The sequence below is a fragment of the Scyliorhinus torazame genome, chromosome 2 (assembly GCF_047496885.1).
Source record: "Scyliorhinus torazame isolate Kashiwa2021f chromosome 2, sScyTor2.1, whole genome shotgun sequence".
NCBI lineage: Eukaryota > Metazoa > Chordata > Chondrichthyes > Carcharhiniformes > Scyliorhinidae > Scyliorhinus > Scyliorhinus torazame.
The window spans coordinates 193196688-193218690 of NC_092708.1; the positions used below are offsets into that span (position 1 = coordinate 193196688).

The 22003-nt window shown below is 44.1% G+C and overlaps 1 protein-coding gene across 3 annotated transcripts in view; it reads right to left on the reverse strand.

The window, feature by feature from the left end:
- Positions 1-22003, reverse strand: part of slc19a1 (solute carrier family 19 member 1) — a 71905-nt gene that overhangs the window by 43834 nt on the left and 6068 nt on the right. Inside the window, exon 1 of one of the 3 annotated variants that reach the window (XM_072481941.1) lies at positions 17630-18171. The exons of 1 other annotated variant lie outside the window; for it this stretch is intronic. In XM_072481941.1, the coding sequence (XP_072338042.1) occupies positions 17630-17794 (165 nt within the window). In that variant the 5' untranslated portion in view covers positions 17795-18171. Of the gene's footprint in view, positions 1-3166; positions 3679-17629; positions 18172-22003 lie in introns of those variants that run through there. One more of the 3 variants, XM_072481944.1, reaches the window with a different exon arrangement.

Here is a 22003-nt window from a genome sequence, read left to right on the forward strand (position 1 = left end):
ATTGTGCACCATCCATCCAGCACCTATCTATTCTAAGCCCAAGTTCCAACATTTGGTCAGTAGCCTCGTACACTGCAATGTTTCAAGTGCTCATCTAAATGCTTCATACATTTGTGAGGTTTCCTGCCTCTATCACCGTTTCAGGCAGCGAGTTCCAGATTCCCACCACCGAGTGAAAATCTTCTTCCTCAATTTCCCATTAAATAGGGCGGCACAGTGGTTAGCACTTCTGCCTCATGGCGCTGAGGACCCAGGTTCCATCCCGGCATTGGGTCACTGCCCGTGTGGAGCTTGCGCAGTCTCCCTGTGTTTGTGTGGGTTTCACCCCCACAACCCAAAGTGCAGGGTGGGTGGATTGGCCACACTAAATTGCCCTTAATTGGAAAAAAAATAATTGGGTACTCTAAATTCATTTTTAAAAATGGGTTTGACTCTGGCCCTGGGTCGCTGTCTGTGTGGAGTCATTCTCCCTGTGTCTGTGTGGGTCTCACTCCCAGAACCCAAAGATGTGCAGGGTAGGTGTATTGGCCATGCTAAATTGCTCCTTAAATAGAAAAAAATAAATAATTGGGTACTCTATTTTTTTGTTTTACATCCACACTAAATCCTCTGCCCCTTACCTTGCATCCATGATGCCTGGTTATTGACTACTCTACTAAAAAGGGAAAAAGTTACTTCCCATCTACCCTACGTCCCTCAATTTTATACACCTTCATCAGGTGCCCCCCTCAGCGATTTCTGCTCCAAGGAAAACAACCCCAGCCTAACCAACCTCTTCATAACTGCAATGCTCCAGCCCAGGCAACATCCTGGTGAATCTCCTTTGTACCTTTCTAGTGCAATCATATCCTTCCTATAGCGTGGTGACCAGGCACAGAACTCTCAGTGCCAGTACCGAGCGGATATAAGACGTCCCCAGGCAAATTATGCTGAAGATCAGAGGCGTTCTCCCCTCAACCCTTCCCAATATTTATCCCTCATTCAACATTATTAGAACGGACAGACTATCAGACCATTATCACACTGCTGCCTTTGGGAGATTGCCGTGCACAAATTGGCTGCCTGCACGTTTTCTACATTGCAATAGTGACAACACTTCAAAAGCACTGGCTTAGCTGCAAGGCACTTCAGGGTGCCCTTGAGGTGGAAGGCAGGAATATCAGAGTGGGAATAAGGTTCCAACTGAAGGGGGCTTAGCCAAAGTGGATTTGGACTGGCAGTATTTAGCAACGCCAATCTGCATTTATATAGCGCCTTTCAATAGCAAATCACCCTAAGTTTCATCATAGGAGTATTATTGGACGGAATACAATATGAGCTATACAAGGAGATATTGGGATGGTGACATAGATACCTACCTCTTCAGCAAGCTCGAAGGAGGGAAAAGAGAGAGGTATGAAAAAGAAAGCAGCCGATTGTGCCAGCAGACAGTTCATAAATGATCCCAGAGAAATAAGAGATCCCCCATGCATTATACAATTGTCCCACTATTTCCTATCACCAGAGACATCCTGCACCCAACCAAGACCTTTGGCAAAGCTCCCAATTGAAAACAGAATTTTATAAACCTACTCGCTTAAAGGCATTGGTTAGGAATAGTGAAGACCTTTGACAGGTGACCCAATGGTGTCTTAGTGGTGACACTCTCTCCCGAGTCCAAGGTTTGCAAAGCCGGGCTCCAGAGCCCGGTGTACCTAGGGTGTGCTGCACTGACGCTAAAGGAGGCTTGAAATCAGGGCCTCCATCTGCTCTCCGGGAAGAGTAATTTCAGTTCTCTTTGGATTCCTAGACAGTATTTATCCCTCAACCAACTATCATGCTGTCATTCTCACCCCTGCTGCTTGTGGGATCTTGCTGTGCATGGAATTGGCTGCCACATGTCATACATTACAATGGCGACCATGCTTCAAATACAACATTGGTTGGCTGACGTGGGGCAGGGGATCCTGAGGTTGGGATAGGTGCTACCTAAATGCAAGTTTTCCTGTCATTTCAAACCCATGACCGAACAAGTGATTTTGGCAGTTCTGCTTTCGATGACAATTGTTAGAAATAGAAAACTTGGGCCGGCACATGGCACAGTGGTTAGCACTGCAGCCCACGGAGCTGAGGACCCCGGTTCGAATCTCGGCCCTGGCTCACTGTCCATGTAGAGTTTGCACACATTCTCCCAGTGTCTGCATGGGTTTCACCCCCACAACCCAAAGATGTGCAGGTTGGGTGAATTGGACATGCTAAATTGCCCCTTAATTGGAAAAAGAATTGGGTACTCTACATTTATTTTTTAAAAAGAAACAGAAAACCTACATTGCAGAAATAGGACATTCAGCCCATCAGATCTGCATGAACCATCTGAACGAGCAGCTTACCGAACCCTATACGCCTGCCCCATCCCCATTACACCTCAGCTTTGGACACTTAAGGGGCAATTTATCAGTCAGGGGAGGAGGGGGGGGGGGGGGGTTGAAAACGTACAAATTCCACACTGGCAGTAACCCAAGATTTGAAGCCAGGCCCCTGGCGCTGTCAGCCAACAGTGCTAACCACTGTGCCAGCCGTACACCATAGCTTGTTACATGGCAGGGATGGTGGGCAGCAAATCATTGACGCAAATTCCTGCCAGTCTTGATTGCAACCTGACATTTTCTCTCTCTGAATCTCCAGTCTGAGCTAGGCTGGCGGCACCTTGCGGTATCTTTTGCATCAATAAAGCACCAATCCTGTGGTCTATCAGCCCTGGGTTCTTTCACTGGGTGATAACACAAAGCAACTGACACTGAACCATAGTGCTGAGACAGGTGGCCAGGGGGTGAAAGCGCATGTTTGAAATCCAAACTCGGTCATTCGCCGAGAGTGTTCAAAGTGTATTATTGTGCAGCACTGCACAAAGCAGCCCAGAGTGTATGACTGTGAAACACTGCATAAAACTGTCCAGAATGTATTGCTGTGAACTACTCCATAAAACAGTCCACAGTGTGTTACTGTGAAACACTGCATAAAACAGTGCAGTGTATTGTTCTGAAACACTGCCAAAAACAGACCAGAGAATATCCCTGTGAGACCTGGATGCTAACACACAGCAATTGACAGCCAGGAGGTTAAAGTGCGTGTCCGAAATCCAAACTGGGTCATCTTCCACTCTCAGATTTTAGCCATCTCTACTCACCTGCTCTCTGGTGAAATTCTTGTCTGGACCCAAGAGGTAAGGAGTGATGAAGCTTTCTGCTGGTTTAATCTAAGCCATTAACCCATAAAAACACAGGTACAAGACAGAGAACCTCCAGCACTCTCCACGTTGCTGTGGGGGGTTCTCTCGGACCTCAGGGTCCATTGCTGCTTGACTCTCACACACACAGCTCCCTCTGCCCCGTCTCTCGCTCCCACTTCTCTCTCGTTGCGGTTTAACAGCTGATTCCAGCACAGCTTCGCTGCCTTTGCCACAGTGCCCCAGGTGGACAGGGAAGGTGCACAAATTCCCCGTCTGCTGAAGCCGCTGGGGGAAGCGAGTGTTCACCGTCAGTAACCCAAACCAGCCGGGTGCTGAAGAGCCAGTGTGGTTAATGCTGCTGCCCAGAGCTGGTACACAGCACAAGTCCCATTAACAACACCATCTCCTGTGTGTCTCACTGGGAATTGGAACTGTCTGCGGAACATCCAGAGACTGGACATTTATTAGAAGCAGAGTCCTAAGAGCTAACCTCGTCTCCAGCTCTGGCGCTGATAATTTAAACATTCACTCGCCTTCAGAACAACTTTTTACAGATATTACCCACAAGCCATTTCTCTGAACGGTGCAAACTGGGATTTGGAGTCCTTCAGGCTCCACACGGAGTCACACCAGCTCCAAACTGCACTACACTAACCAGGGAGCACTCTTTTACCAAGGATGCTGATAAACTGACAGCGTGTGAACTACCATCAAATTACCATCATTCGGGGATTGAGTGTAATTTAACATTGTTCCCAGCTTCACAATTTAGGTATTCAGAGAAAAACAAAGTTGCATTTACAATGAAAGCTGGAACATCCTCCCACAGACACTTAAAACTGATGAGTTGCTTCAGATTCCCACCTCAGGATTAATCGGAGCCGAGAATGATCAGAGTGTATTACTGTGAAACACGGCATAAAACAGTCCAGAGTGTATTACTGTGAAACACTGCATAAAACAGCCCAGAGTGTATTACTGTGCAACACTGCATAAAACAGTCCAGAGTGTATTACTGTGAAACACTGCATAAAACAGCCCAGAGTGTATTACTGTGAAACACTGCATAAAACAGTCCAGAGTGTATTACTGTGAAACACTGCATAAAACAGTCCAGAGTGTATTACTGTGAAACACTGCATAAAACAGTCCAGAGTGTATTACTGTGAAACACTGCATAAAACAGACCAGAGTGTATTACAGTGAAACACGGCATAAAACAGTCCAGAGTGTATTACTGTGAAACACTGCATAAAACAGCCCAGAGTGTATTACTGTGAAACACTGCATAAAACAGCCCAGAGTGTATTACTGTGAAACACTGCATAAAACAGTCCAGAGTGTATTACTGTGAAACACTGCATAAAACAGTCCAGAGTGTATTACTGTGAAACACTGCATAAAACAGCCCAGAGTGTATTACTGTGAAACACTGCATAAAACAGCCCAGAGTGTATTACTGTGAAACACTGCATAAAACAGTCCAGAGTGTATTACTGTGAAACACTGCATAAAACAGTCCAGAGTGTATTACTGTGAAACACTGCATAAAACAGTCCAGAGTGTATTACTGTGAAACACTGCACAACACAGCCCAGAGTGTATTACTGTGAAACACTGCATAAAACAGGCCAGAGTGTATTACTGTGAAACACGGCATAAAACAGTCCAGAGTGTATTACTGTGAAACACGGCATAAAACAGCCCAGAGTGTATTACTGTGAAACACTGCATAAAACAGTCCAGAGTGTATTACTGTGAAACACTGCATAAAACAGCCCAGAGTGTATTACTGTGAAACACTGCATAAAACAGTCCAGAGTGTATTACTGTGAAACACTGCATAAAACAGCCCAGAGTGTATTACTGTGAAACACTGCATAAAACAGTCCGGAGTGTATTACAGTGAAACACTGCATAAAACAGTCCAGAGTGTATTACTGTGAAACACTGCATAAAACAGTCCAGAGTGTATTACTGTGAAACACGGCATAAAACAGTCCAGAGTGTATTACTGTGAAACACTGCATAAAACAGCCCAGAGTGTATTACTGTGAAACACTGCATAAAACAGCCCAGAGTGTATTACTGTGAAACACTGCATAAAACAGCCCAGAGTGTATTACTGTGAAACACTGCATAAAACAGTCCAGAGTGTATTACTGTGAAACACTGCATAAAACAGCCCAGAGTGTATTACTGTGAAACCTAGATAGAACTGTCCCGAGAATATCCCTGTGAAACCTGGTGATAACACACAGCAATTTACACTGAACACACAAGGTGGGGACAGGTGGCCAGGAGGCGAAAGCGCGTGTTTGAAATCCAAACTCGGTCATTCATTATCTTCCACTCAGATTTTAGCCATCTCTACTCACCTGCTCTCTGGTGAAATTCTTGTCTGGACCCAAGAGGTAAGGAATGATGAAGCTTTCTGCTGGTTTAATCTGAGCCATGAACCCATAAAAGCACAGGTACAAGACAGAGAACCTCCAGCACTCTCCACGTTGCTGTGGGGGTTTCTCATGGACCTCCGGGTCCATTGCTGCTTGACTCTCTCTCTCTCACACTTACAGCTCCCTCTGCCCCGTCTCTTTCTCCAACTCCGCTTCTCTCTCTCGTTGCGGTTTAACAGCTGATTCCAGCACAGCTCCGCTGCCTTTGCCACGGTGCCCCAGGTGGACAGGGAAGGTGCACAAATCCCCCGTCTGCTGAAGCCGCTGGGGGAAGCGAGTGTTCACCGTCAGTAACCCAAACCAGCCGGGTGCTGAAGAGCCAGTGTGGTTAATGCTGCTGCCCAGAGCTGGTACACAGCACAAGTCCCATTGACAACAACGTCTCCTGTGTGTCTCACTGGGAATTGGAACCGTCTGCGGAACATCCAGAGACTGGACATTTATTATAAGCAGAGTCTAACTCCGCCTCCAGCTCTGGGACTGATAATTTAAACATTCACTCGCCTTCAGAACAACTTTTTACAGATATTACCCACAAGCCTTTCCTCTGACCGGTGCAAACTGGGATTTGGAGTCCTTCAGGCTCCACACTGAGTCAGACCAGCTCCAAACTGCACTACACTAACCAGGGAACACTCTTTTCCCAAGGAGGCTGATAAACTGACAGCTTGTGAACACCCCATCACATTACCATCATTCGGGGATTGAGAGTAATTTAACATTGTTCCCAGCTTCACGACCGAAGCAGTTCAGAGAAAAACGAAGCTACATTTACAATGAAAGGTGGAACATCCTCCCAAAGACACTAACTGATTGAAGAGCCGCTTCAGATTCCCACATCAGGATTAATCGGAGCCGAGAATGATCCCAGTGTATTACTGTGAAGCACTGCATAAAACAGTCTAGAGTGTATTACTGTGAAACACTGCATAAAACAGCCCAGAGTGTATTACTGTGAAACACTGCATAAAACAGTCCAGAGTGCATTACTGTGAAACACTGCATAAAACAGTCCAGAGTGTATTACTGTGAAACACGGCATAAAACAGTCCAGAGTGTATTACTGTGAAACACTGCATAAAACAGCCCAGAGTGTATTACTGTGAAACACTGCATAAAACAGTCCAGAGTGTATTACTGTGAAACACGGCATAAAACAGCGCAGTGTATTACTGTGAAACACTGCATAAAACAGCCCAGAGTGTATTACAGTGAAACACTGCATAAAACAGACCAAAGTGTATTACTGTGAAACACGGCATAAAACAGTCCAGAGTGTATTACAGTGATACGCTGCATAAAACAGCCCAGAGTGTATTACTGTGAAACACGGCATAAAACAGCCCAGAGTGTATTACTGTGAAACACTGCATAAAACAGTCCAGAGTGTATCACTGTGAAACACTGCATAAAACAGCCCAGAGTGTATTACAGTGAAACGCTGCATAAAACAGCCCAGAGTGTATTACTGTGAAACACTGCATAAAACAGCCCAGAGTGTATTACTGTGAAACACTGCATAAAACAGCCCAGAGTGTATTACTGTGAAACACTGCATAAAACAGACCAGAGTGTATTCCTGTGAAACACGGCATAAAACAGACCAGAGTGTATTACTGTGAAACACTGCATAAAACAGTCCAGAGTGTATTACTGTGAAGCACTGCATAAAACAGCCCAGAGTGTATTACTGTGAACCACTGCATAAAACAGTCCAGAGTGTATTACTGTGAAACACTGCATAAAACAGTCCAGAGTGTATTACTGTGCAACACTGCATAAAACAGTCCAGAGTGTATTACTGTGAAACACTGCATAAAACAGCCCAGAGTGTATTACTGTGAAACACTGCATAAAACAGTCCAGAGTGTATTACTGTGAAACACTGCATAAAACAGCCCAGAGTGTATTACTGTGAACCACTGCATAAAACAGTCCAGAGTGTATTACTGTGAAACACTGCATAAAACAGTCCAGAGTGTATTACTGTGAAACACTGCATAAAACAGCCCAGAGTGTATTACTGTGAACCACTGCATAAAACAGTCCAGAGTGTATTACTGTGAAACACTGCATAAAACAGTCCAGAGTGTATTACTGTGCAACACTGCATAAAACAGTCCAGAGTGTATTACTGTGCAACACTGCATAAAACAGTCCAGAGTGTATTACTGTGAAACACTGCATAAAACAGTCCAGAGTGTATTACTGTGAAACACTGCATAAAACAGTCCAGAGTGTATTACTGTGAAACACTGCATAAAACAGCCCAGAGTGTATTACTGTGAAACACTGCATAAAACAGTCCAGAGTGTATTACTGTGCAACACTGCATAAAACAGTCCAGAGTGTATTACTGTGCAACACTGCATAAAACAATCCAGAGTGTATTACTGTGAAACACTGCATAAAACAGCCCAGAGTGTATTACTGTGAAACACTGCATAAAACAGTCCAGAGTGTATTACTGTGAAACACTGCATAAAACAGCCCAGAGTGTATTACTGTGAAACACTGCATAAAACAGTCCAGAGTGTATTACTGTGAAACACTGCATAACACAGCCCAGAGTGTATTACTGTGAAACACTGCATAAAACAGTCCAGAGTGTATTACTGTGAAACACTGCATAAAACAGCCCAGAGTGTATTACTGTGAAACACTGCATAAAACAGTCCAGAGTGTATTACTGTGAAACACGGCATAAAACAGCCCAGAGTGTATTACTGTGAAACACTGCATAAAACAGTCCAGAGTGTATTACTGTGAAACACTGCATAAAACAGCCCAGAGTGTATTCCTGTGAAACCTAGATAGAACTGTCCCGAGAATATCCCTGTGAAACCTGGTGATAACACACAGTAATTTACACTGAACCACACAAGGTGGGGACAGGTGGCCAGGAGGCGAAAGCGCGTGTTTGAAATCCAAACTCGGTCATTCATTATCTTCCACTCAGATTTTAGCCATCTCTTCTCACCTGCTCTCTGGTTAAATTCTTGTCTGGACCCAAGAGGTAAGGAATGATGAAGCTTTCTGCTGGTTTAATCTGAGCCATGAACCCATAAAAGCACAGGTATAGGACAGAGAACCTCCAACACTCTCCACGTTGCTGTGGGGCTTTCTCTCGGACCTCCAGGTCCATTGCTGCTCGACTCTCTCTCTCACACTTACAGCTCCCTCTGCCCCGTCTCTCTCTCTCTATCTCGTTGCGGTTTAACAGCTGATTCCAGCACAACTTCGCTGCCTTTGCCACAGTGCCCCAGGTGGACAGGGAAGGTGCATGTTATAACCTGCCTACTTACCATTGGCTGGGGACTAATGACTATCCCACAATCCTGTGGGAGCATGAGCTTCCCCAATGAGGGGGGGGGGCGGAGAAACCACTAGTAAACTCCTAGTATAAATAAGCTGGCCAGTTCAGGAACCAGCAGGAAGCAGTATGTAGCAAGGGAAGTTACTGCTACTGTTATGTATATATGTTATAGTAAATAAATGTTATTACTTTGTATCCTTAAAACTCGTGCTGGATTCTTCGTGGCCCTTACAAAAGTGCACAAATCCCCCATCTGCTGAAGCCGCTGGGGGAAGTGAGTGTTCACCGTCAGTAACCCAAACCAGCTCGGAGCTGAAGAGCCAGTGTGGTTAATGCTGTTGCCCAGAGCTGGTATACAGCACAAGTCCCATTAACAACAACATCTCCTGTGTGTCTCACTGGGAATTGGAACCGTCTGCGGAACATCCAGAGACTGGACATTTATTAGAAGCAGAGTCTAACTCTGCCTCCAGCTCTGGCGCTGATAATTTAAACATTCACTCGCCTTCAGAACAACTTTTTACAGATATTACCCTCAGGCCTTTTCTCTGAACGGTGCAAACTGGGATTTGGAGTCCTTCAGGTTCCACACGGAGTCAAACCAGCTCCAAACTGCATTACAGTAACCAGGGAGCACTGTTTTACGAAGGAGGCTGATAAACTGACAGCGTGTGAATTCCCCCATCACATTACCATCATTCGGGGATTGAGTGTAATTTAACATTGTTCCCAGCTTCACGACCTAAGCAGTTCAGAGAAAAACGAAGCTACATTTACAATGAAAGGTGGAACATCCTCCCACAGACACTAACAGATTCAAGAGTCGCTTCAGATTCCCACCTCAGGATTAATTGGAGCCGAGAATGATCCCAGTGTATTACTGTGAAACACTGCATAAAACAGTCTAGAGTGTATTACTGTGAAACACTGCATAAAACAGTCCAGAGTGTATTACTGTGAAACACTGCATAAAACAGCCCAGAGTGTATTACTGTGAAACACTGCATAAAACAGTCCAGAGTGTATTACTGTGAAACACTGCATAAAACAGCCCAGAGTGTATTACTGTGAAACACTGCATAAAACAGCCCAGAGTGTATTACTGTGAAACACTGCATAAAACAGTCCAGAGTGTATTACTGTGAAACACTGCATAAAACAGCCCAGAGTGTATTACTGTGAAACACTGCATAAAACAGCCCAGACTGTATTACTGTGAAACACTGCATAAAACAGCCCAGAGTGTATTACTGTGAAGCACTGCATAAAACAGCGCAGTGTATTACTGTGAAACACTGCATAAAACAGCCCAGAGTGTATTACTGTGAAACACTGCATAAAACAGCCCAGAGTGTATTACTGTGGAACACTGCATAAAACAGTCCAGAGTGTAGTACTGTGAAACACTGCATAAAACAGCCCAGAGTGTATTACTGTGAAGCACTGCATAAAACAGCGCAGTGTATTACTGTGAAACACTGCATAAAACAGCCCAGAGTGTATTACTGTGAAACACTGCATAAAACAGCCCAGAGTGTATTACTGTGGAACACTGCATAAAACAGTCCAGAGTGTAGTACTGTGAAACACGGCATAAAACAGACCAGAGTGTATTACTGTGAAACACTGCATAAAACAGCCCAGAGTGTATTACTGTGGAACACTGCATAAAACAGTCCAGAGTGTATTACTGTGAAACACGGCATAAAACAGACCAGAGTGTATTACTGTGAAACACTGCATAAAACAGTCCAGAGTGTATTACTGTGAAACACTGCATAAAACAGCCCAGAGTGTATTACTGTGAAACACTGCATAAAACAGACCAGAGTGTATTACTGTGAAACACGGCATAAAACAGTCCAGAGTGTATTACTGTGAAACACTGCATAAAACAGTCCAGAGTGTATTACTGTGAAACACTGCATAAAACAGTCCAGAGTGTATTACTGTGAAACACTGCATAAAAACAGTCCAGAGTGTATTACTGTGAAACACTGCATAAAACAGCCCAGAGTGTATTACTGTGAAACACTGCATAAAACAGTCCAGAGTGTATTACTGTGAAACACTGCATAAAACAGTCCAGAGTGTATTACTGTGAAACACTGCATAAAACAGCCCAGAGTGTATTACTGTGAAACACTGCATAAAACAGACCAGAGTGTATTACTGTGAAACACTGCATAAAACAGTCCAGAGTGTTTTACTGTGAAACACTGCATAAAACAGCCCAGAGTGTATTACAGTGAAACACGGCATAAAACAGCCCAGAGTGTATTACTGTGAAACACGGCATAAAACAGCCCAGAGTGTATTACTGTGAAACACTGCATAAAACAGCCCAGAGTGTATTACTGTGAAACACTGCATAAAACAGCCCAGAGTGTATTGCTGTGAAACACTGCATAAAACAGCCCAGAGTGTATTACTGTGAAACACGGCATAAAACAGCCCAGAGTGTATTACTGTGAAACACTGCATAAAACAGCCCAGAGTGTATTACTGTGAAACACTGCATAAAACAGCCCAGAGTGTATTGCTGTGAAACACTGCATAAAACAGCCCAGAGTGTATTACTGTGAAACACGGCATAAAACAGCCCAGAGTGTATTACTGTGAAACACTGCATAAAACAGCCCAGAGTGTATTACTGTGAAACACGGCATAAAACAGCCCAGAGTGTATTACTGTGAAACACGGCATAAAACAGCCCAGAGTGTATTACTGTGAAACACTGCATAAAACAGCGCAGTGTATTACTGTGAAACACTGCATAAAACAGCCCAGAGTGTATTCCTGTGAAACCTAGATAGAACTGTCCCGAGAATATCCCTGTGAAACCTGGTGATAACACACAGCAATTTACACTGAACCACACAAGGTGGGGACAGGTGGCCAGGAGGCGAAAGCGCGTGTTTGAAATCCAAACTCGGTCATTCATTATCTTCCACTCAGATTTTAGCCATCTCTTCTCACCTGCTCTCTGGTTAAATTCTTGTCTGGACCCAAGAGGTAAGGAATGATGAAGCTTTCTGCTGGTTTAATCTGAGCCATGAACCCATAAAAGCACAGGTATAGGACAGAGAACCTCCAGCACTCTCCACGTTGCTGTGGGGGTTTCTCTCGGACCTCCAGGTCCATTGCTGCTCGACTCTCTCTCTCACACTTACAGCTCCCTCTGCCCCGTCTCTCTCTCTCTATCTCGTTGCGGTTTAACAGCTGATTCCAGCACAACTTCGCTGCCTTTGCCACAGTGCCCCAGGTGGACAGGGAAGGTGCATGTTATAACCTGCCTACTTACCATTGGCTGGGGACTAATGACTATCCCACAATCCTGTGGGAGCATGAGCTTCCCCAATGAGGGGGGGGGGCGGAGAAACCACTAGTAAACTCCTAGTATAAATAAGCTGGCCAGTTCAGGAACCAGCAGGAAGGAGTATGTAGCAAGGGAAGTTACTGCTACTGTTATGTATATATGTTATAGTAAATAAATGTTATTACTTTGTATCCTTAAAACTCGTGCTGGATTCTTCGTGGCCCTTACAAAAGTGCACAAATCCCCCATCTGCTGAAGCCGCTGGGGGAAGTGAGTGTTCACCGTCAGTAACCCAAACCAGCTCGGAGCTGAAGAGCCAGTGTGGTTAATGCTGTTGCCCAGAGCTGGTATACAGCACAAGTCCCATTAACAACAACATCTCCTGTGTGTCTCACTGGGAATTGGAACCGTCTGCGGAACATCCAGAGACTGGACATTTATTAGAAGCAGAGTCTAACTCTGCCTCCAGCTCTGGCACTGATAATTTAAACATTCACTCGCCTTCAGAACAACTTTTTACAGATATTACCCTCAGGCCTTTTCTCTGAACGGTGCAAACTGGGATTTGGAGTCCTTCAGGTTCCACACTGAGTCAAACCAGCTCCAAACTGCATTACACTAACCAGGGAGCACTCTTTTACCAAGGAGGCTGATAAACTGACAGCGTGTGAACTCCCATCAAATTACCATCATTCGGGGATTGAGTGTAATTTAACATTGTTCCCAGCTTCACGACCTAAGCAGTTCAGAGAAAAACGAAGCTACATTTACAATGAAAGGTGGAACATCCTCCCACAGACACTAACTGATTCAAGAGTCGCTTCAGATTCCCACCTCAGGATTAATTGGAGCCGAGAATGATCCCAGTGTATTACTGTGAAACACGGCATAAAACAGTCCAGAGTGTATTACTGTGAAACACTGCATAAAACAGTCCAGAGTGTATTACTGTGGAATGCTGCATAAAACAGCCCAGAGTGTATTACTGTGAAACACTGCATAAAACAGTCCAGAGTGTATTACTGTGAAACACTGCATAAAACAGCCCAGAGTGTATTACTGTGAAACACGGCATAAAACAGTCCAGAGTGTATTACTGTGAAACACTGCATAAAACAGTCCAGAGTGTATTACTGTGGAATGCTGCATAAAACAGCCCAGAGTGTATTACTGTGAAACACTGCATAAAACAGCCCAGAGTGTATTACTGTGAAACACTGCATAAAACAGTCCAGATTGTATTACTGTGAAACACTGCATAAAACAGTCCAGGGTGTATTACTGTGAAACACTGCATAAAACAGCCCAGAGTGTATTACTGTGGAATGCTGCATAAAACAGCCCAGAGTGTATTACTGTGAAACACTGCATAAAACAGCCCAGAGTGTATTACTGTGAAACAGGGCATAAAACAGACCAGAGTGTATTACTGTGAAACACTGCATAAAACAGCCCAGAGTGTATTACTGTGAAACACTGCATAAAACAGTCCAGATTGTATTACTGTGAAACACTGCATAAAACAGTCCAGGGTGTATTACTGTGAAACACTGCATAAAACAGCCCAGAGTGTATTACTGTGAAACACTGCATAAAACAGTCCAGAGTGTATTACTGTGAAACACTGCACAACACAGCCCAGAGTGTATTACTGTGAAACACTGCATAAAACAGTCCAGAGTGTATTACTGTGAAACACTGCATAAAACAGCCCAGAGTGTATTACTGTGAAACACTGCATAAAACAGCCCAGAGTGTATTACTGTGAAACACTGCATAAAACAGTCCAGATTGTATTACTGTGAAACACTGCATAAAACAGTCCAGGGTGTATTACTGTGAAACACTGCATAAAACAGTCCAGAGTGTATTACTGTGAAACACTGCACAACACAGCCCAGAGTGTATTACTGTGAAACACTGCATAAAACAGTCCAGAGTGTATTACTGTGAAACACTGCATAAAACAGACCAAAGTGTATTACTGTGAAACACTGCAGAAAACAGTCCAGAGTGTATTACAGTGAAACACAACAAATGCATAAAACAATCCAGAGTGGGCAGCACGGTGGTGCAGTGGGTTAGCACTACAGCCTCACGGGGCCAGGGACCCAGGTCCGATCCCGGCTCTGGGTCACTGTCCGTGTGGAGTTTGCACATTCGCCCAGAGTTTGTGTGGGTTTCGTCCCCACAACCCAAAAGATGTGCAGGCTAGGTGGATTGGCCACGCTAAATTGCCCCTTAATTGGAAAAAATGAATTGGGTACTCTAAATTTATTTTTATTTTTTTTAAAAACAGTCCAGAGTGTATTACTGTGAAACACTGCATAAAACAGCCCAGAGTGTATTACTGTGAAACACTGCATAAAACTGTCCAGAATGTATTACTGTGAAACACTGCATAAAACTGTCCAGAATGTATTACTGTGAAATCTAGATAACAGTCCAGAGAATATCCCTGTGAAACCTGGGAAAGACAGAGAGGTGGGCAGAGGGGGCGGGGATGCCTTGTTAATTAGGAATGAAATTAAATCAATAGCACTAAACGACATGGGGTCGGATGATGTGGAGTCTGTGTGGGTAGAGCTGAGGAACCACAAAGGCAAAAAAACCATAATGGGAGTTATGTACAGGCCTCCTAACAGTGGTCAGGACCAGGGGCACAAGATGCACCACGAAATAGAAAGTGCATGTCAGATAGGCAAGGTCACAGTGATCATGGGGGACTTTAATATGCAGGTGGACTGGGTAAATAATACTTGCCAGTGGACCCAAGGAAAGGGAATTCATTGAATGTTTACAGGAGGGCTTTTTGGAACAGCTTGTGATGGAGCCCACGAGGGAACAGGCCATTCTGGACTTAGTGTTATGTAATGAGCCAGACTTGATTAAAGATCTTAAAGTAAGGGAACACTTAGGAGGCAGTGATCATAATATGGTCGAACTCAATCTCCAATTTGAAAGAAAGAATGTAGAATCAGATGTAAAGGTGTTACAGTTAAATAAAGGTAACTACAGGGGCATGAGGGAGGAACTGACGAAAATCGACTGGAAGCAGACCCTAGTGGGAAAGACAGTAGAACAGCAATGGCAGGAGTTTCTGGGAGTAATTGAGGACACAGTACAGAGGTTCATCCCAAAGAAAAGAAAGGTTATCAGAGGGGGGATTAGGCAGCCATGGCTGACAAAGGAAGTTAGGGAATGCATCAAAGCAAAAGAGAAAGCCTATAATGTGGCAAAGAGTAGTGGGAAGTCAGAAGATTGGGAAGGCTACAAAAACAAACAGAGGATAACAAAGAGAGAGATAAGGAAAGAGAGGATCAAATTTGAAGGTAGGCTAGCCAGTAACATTAGGAATGATAGTAAAAGTTTCTTTAAATACATTAAAAACAAACGGGAGGCAAAAGTTGACATTGGGCCGCTCCAAAATGACGCTGGTAATTTTGTGATGGGAGACATGGAAATAGCCGAGGAACTGAATAAGTACTTTGCGTCAGTCTTCACAGTAGAAGACATGAGTAATATCCCAACAATTCCGGAGAGTCAGGGGACAGAGTTGAATATGGTAGCCATCACAAAGGAGAAAGTGCTAGAGAAACTAAGAGGTCTAAAAATTGATAACTCTCCGGGCCCAGATGGGCTACATCCTAGAGTTCTAAAGGAGATAGCTGAAGAAATAGTGGAGGCGTTGGTGATGATGTTTCAACAGTCACTGGAGTCAGGGAAAGTACCAGAGGATTGGAAAATCGCTGTTGTAACCCCACTGTTCAAGAAGGGAACAAGGAAAAAGATGGAAAATTATAGGCCAATTAGCCTGACCTCGGTTGTTGGCAAGATTCTAGAATCCATTGTTAAGGATGAGATTTCTAAATTCTTGGAAGTGCAGGGTCGGATTAGGACAAGTCAGCATGGATTTAGTAAGGGGAGGTCGTGCCTGACAAACCTGTTAGAGTTCTTTGAAGAGATAACAAATAGGTTAGACCAAGGAGAGCCAATGGATGTTATCTATCTTGACTTCCAAAAGGCCTTTGATAAGGTGCCTCACGGGAGACTGCTGAGTAAAGTAAGGGCCCATGGTATTCGCGGCAAGGTACTAACATGGATTGACGATTGGCTGTCAGACAGAAGGCAGAGAGTTGGGATAAAAGGTTCTTTTTCAGAATGGCAACCGGTGACGAGTGGTGTCCCGCAGGGTTCAGTGTTGGGACCACAGCTGTTCTCTTTATATATTAACGATCTAGATAACGGGACTGAGGGCATTCTGGCTAAGTTTGCCGATGATACAAGATAGGTGGAGGGGCAGGTAGTATGGAGGAGGTGGGGAGGCTTCAGAAAGATTTAGACAGTTTAGGAGAGTGGTCCAAGAAATGGCTGATGAAATTCAACGTGGGCAAGTGCGAGGTCTTGCACTTGGGAAAAAAGAATAGAGGCGTGGACTATTTTCTAAACGGTGACAAAATTCATAATGCTGAAGTGCAGAGGGACTTGGGAGTCCTAGTCCAGGATTCTCTAAAGGTAAACTTGCAGGTTGAGTCCGTAATTAAGAAAGCAAATGCAATGTTGTCATTCATCTCGAGAGGCTTGGAATATAAAAGCAGGGATGTACTTCTGAAGCTTTATAAAGCATTAGTTAGGCCCCATTTAGAATACTGTGAGCAATTTTGGGCCCCACACCTCAGGAAGGACATACTGGCACTGGAGCGGGTCCAGCGGAGATTCACACAGATGATCCCAGGAATGGTAGGCCTAACATACGATGAACGTCTGAGGATCCTGGGATTATATTCATTGGAGTTTAGGAGGTTGAGGGGAGATCTAATAGAAACTTACAAGATAATGAATGGCTTAGATAGGGTGGATGTAGGGAAGTTGTTTCCATCAGCAGGGGAGACTAGGACCCGGAGGCACAGCCTTAGAATAAAAGGGAGTCACTTTAGAACAGAGATGAGGAGAAATTTCTTCAGCCAGAGAGTGGTGGGTCTGTGGAATTCATTGCCACAGAGGGCGGTGGAGGCTGGGACGTTGAGTGTCTTTAAGACAGAAGTTGATAAATTCTTGATTTCTCGAGGAATTAAGGGCTATGGAGAGAGAGCGGGTAAATGGAGTTGAAATCAGTCATGATTGAATGGTGGAGTGGACTCGATGGGCCGAATGGCCTTACTTCCACTCCTATATGTCTTATGGTCTTAACACACGGCAATTGACACTGAAACACACACGCTGGGACATAGGCCAGGAGGTTAAAGGCCAGGAGGTTAAAGTGCGTGTCCGAAATCCAAACTCGGTCATTCATTATCTTCCACTCTCAGATTTTAGCCATCTCTACTCACCTGCTCTCTGGTGAAATTCCTGTCTGGACCCAAGAGGTAAGGAGTGATGAAGCTTTCTGCTGGTTTAATCTGAGCCATGAACCCATAAAAACACAGGTACAAGACAGAGAACCTCCAGCTGTCTCCAGGTTGCTGTGGGGGGGTCTCTCTGACCTCCGGGTCCATTGCTGCTTGACTCTCTCTCACACACACAGCTCCCTCTGCCCCGTCTCTCGCTCCCACTTCTCTCTCTCTCTCGTTGCGGTTTAACAGCTGATTCCAGCACAGCCTCGCTGCCTTTGCCACGGTGCCCCAGGTGGACAGGGAAGGTGCACAAATCCCCCGTCTGCTGAAGCCGCTGGGGGAAGCGAGTGTTCACCGTCAGTAACCCAAACCAGCCGGGTGCTGAAGAGCCAGTGTGGTTAATGCTGCTGCCCAGAGCTGGTACACAGCACAAGTCCCATTAACAACACCATCTCCTGTGTGTCTCACTGGGAATTGGAACCGTCTGCGGAACATCCAGAGACTGGACATTTATTAGAAGCAGAGTCTAACTCCGCCTCCAGCTCTGGGACTGATAATTTAAACATTCACTCGCTTTCAGAACAACTTTTTACAGATATTACCCACAAGCCATTTCTCTGAACGGTGCAAACTGGGATTTGGAGTCCTTCAGGCTCCACACTGAGTCAGACCAGCTCCAAACTGCACTACACTAACCAGGGAGCACTCTTTTACCAAAGAGGCTGATAAACTGACAGACAGTTTGTGAACTGCCTCTACCCATCACATTGCCATCATTAGGGGATTGAGTGTAATTTAACATTGTTATCAACTTCACGAATTAAAGGTGTTCAGAGAAAAACGAAATTGCATTTACAATGAAAGGTGGAACATCCTCCCACAGACACTAACTGATTCAAGAGCCGCTTTAGATTCCCACCTCAGGATTAATCGGAGCCGAGAATGATCAGAGTGTATTACTGCGAAACACGGCATAAAACAGCCCAGAGTGTATTACTGTGAAACACTGCATAAAACAGCCCAGAGTGTATTACTGTGAAACACTGCATAAAACAGCCCAGAGTGTATTACTGTGAAACACTGCATAAAACAGTCCAGAGTGTATTACTGTGAAACACTGCATAAAACAGCCCAGAGTGTATTACTGTGAAACACTGCATAAAACAGCCCAGAGTGTATTACTGTGAAACACTGCATAAAACAGCGCAGTGTATTACTGTGAAACACTGCATAAAACAGTCCAGAGTGTATTACTGTGAAACACTGCATAAAACAGCGCAGTGTATTACTGTGAAACACTGCATAAAACAGCCCAGAGTGTATTACTGTGAAACACTGCATAAAACAGCGCAGTGTATTACTGTGAAACACTGCATAAAACAGCCCAGAGTGTATTACTGTGAAACACTGCATAAAACAGCCCAGAGTGTATTACTGTGAAACACTGCATAAAACAGTCCAGAGTGTATTACTGTGAAACACTGCATAAAACAGCCCAGAGTGTATTACTGTGAAACACTAAAACAGCCCAGAGTGTATTACTGTGAAACACTGCATAAAACGGACCAGAGTGTATTACTGTGAAACACTGCATAAAACAGACCAGAGTGTATTACTGTGAAACACTGCATAAAACAGTCCAGAGTGTATTACTGTGAAACACGGCATAAAACAGCCCAGAGTGTATTACTGTGCAACACTGCATAAAACAGTCCAGAGTGTATTACTGTGAAACACTGCATAAAACAGACCAGAGTGTATTACTGTGAAACACTGCATAAAACAGTCCAGAGTGTATTACTGTGAAACACGGCATAAAACAGCCCAGAGTGTATTACTGTGCAACACTGCATAAAACAGTCCAGAGTGTATTACTGTGAAACACGGCATAAAACAGCCCAGAGTGTATTACTGTGAAACACTGCATAAAACAGCCCAGAGTGTATTACTGTGAAACACTGCATAAAACAGACCAGAGTGTATTACTGTGAAACACTGCATAAAACAGCGCAGTGTATTACTGTGAAACACTGCATAAAACAGTCCAGAGTGTATTACTGTGAAACACGGCATAAAACAGCCCAGAGTGTATTACTGTGAAACACTGCATAAAACAGTCCAGAGTGTATTACTGTGAAACACGGCATAAAACAGCCCAGAGTGTATTACTGTGAAACACTGCATAAAACAGTCCAGAGTGTATTACTGTGAAACACTGCATAAAACAGTCCAGAGTGTATTACTGTGAAACACTGCATAAAACAGTCCAGATTGCATTACTGTGAAACACTGCATAAAACAGTCCAGAGTGTATTACTGTGAAACACTGCATAAAACAGCCCAGAGTGTTTTACTGTGAAACACTGCATAAAACAGCCCAGAGTGTATTACTGTGAAACACTGCATAAAACAGACCAGAGTGTATTACTGTGAAACACTGCATAAAACAGCGCAGTGTATTACTGTGAAACACTGCATAAAACAGTCCAGAGTGTATTACTGTGAAACACGGCATAAAACAGCCCAGAGTGTATTACTGTGAAGCACTGCATAAAACAGCCCAGAGTGTATTACTGTGAAACACTGCATAAAACAGCCCAGAGTGTATTACTGTGAAACACTGCATAAAACAGTCCAGATTGCATTACTGTGAAACACTGCATAAAACAGCCCAGAGTGTTTTACTGTGAAACACTGCATAAAACAGCCCAGTGTATTACTGTGAAACACTGCATAAAACAGCCCAGATTGCATTACTGTGAAACACGGCATAAAACAGCCCAGAGTGTTTTACTGTGAAACACTGCATAAAACAGCCCAGTGTATTACTGTGAAACACTGCATAAAACAGCCCAGATTGCATTACTGTGAAACACGGCATAAAACAGCCCAGAGTGTATTACTGTGAAACACTGCATAAAACAGACCAGAGTGTATTACTGTGAAACACTGCATAAAACAGCCCAGAGTGTATTACTGTGAAACACTGCATAAAACAGCCCAGATTGCATTACTGTGAAACACGGCATAAAACAGTCCAGAGTGTATTACTGTGAAACACTGCATAAAACAGACCAGAGTGTATTACTGTGAAACACGGCATAAACCAGTCCAGAGTGTATTACTGTGAAACACTGCATAAAACAGCCCAGAGTGTATTACTGTGAAACACTGCATAAAACAGACCAGAGTGTATTACTGTGAAACACTGCATAAAACAGTCCAGAGTGTATTACTGTGAAACACTGCATAAAACAGCCCAGAGTGTATTACTGTGAAACACTGCATAAAACAGCCCAGATTGCATTACTGTGAAACACTGCATAAAACAGCCCAGAGTGTATTACTGTGAAACACTGCATAAAACAGTCCAGATTGCATTACTGTGAAACACTGCATAAAACAGCCCAGAGTGTTTTACTGTGAAACACTGCATAAAACAGCCCAGTGTATTACTGTGAAACACTGCATAAAACAGCCCAGATTGCATTACTGTGAAACACTGCATAAAACAGCCCAGAGTGTATTACTGTGAAACACTGCATAAAACAGCCCAGAGTGTATTACTGTGAAACACTGCATAAAACAGTCCAGAGTGTATTACTGTGAAACACTGCATAAAACAGCCCAGAGTATATTACTGTGAAACACTGCATAACACAGTCCAGAGTGTATTACTGTGAAACACTGCATAAAACAGTCCACAGTGTATTACTGTGAAACACTGCATAAAACAGTCCAGAGTGTATTACTGTGAAACACGGCATAAAACAGACCAGAGTGTATTACTGTGAAACACTGCATAAAACAGACCAGAGTGTATTACTGTGAAACACTGCATAAAACAGCGCAGTGTATTACTGTGAAACACTGCATAAAACAGTCCAGAGTGTATTACTGTGAAACACGGCATAAAACAGCCCAGAGTGTATTACTGTGAAACACTGCATAAAACAGTGCAGAGTGGGGTAGCACGATGGTGCAGTGGGTTCGCCCTGCAGCCTGACGTCGCCAAGGACCCAGGTTCGATCCCGACTCTGGGTCACGGTCTGTGTGGAGTTTGCACATTTTTCCAGAATTTGCGTGGGTCTCACCCCCACAACCCAAAGATATGCAGGGTAGGTGGATTGGCCAGGCTAAATTGCCCCTTAATTGGAAAAAATGAATTGGGCACTCTAAAAATTTATTTTTTTAAAGTCCTGAGTGTATTACTGTGAAACACTATGTGAAACACGGGATGCTTCTGCCAGAGCCAAGGAGAGTAGTAACACAGTAACACGGGGCAGCACGGTAGCATTGTGGATAGCACAATTGCTTCACAGCTCCAGGGTCCCAGGTTCGATTCCGGCTTGGGTCACTGTCTGTGCGGAG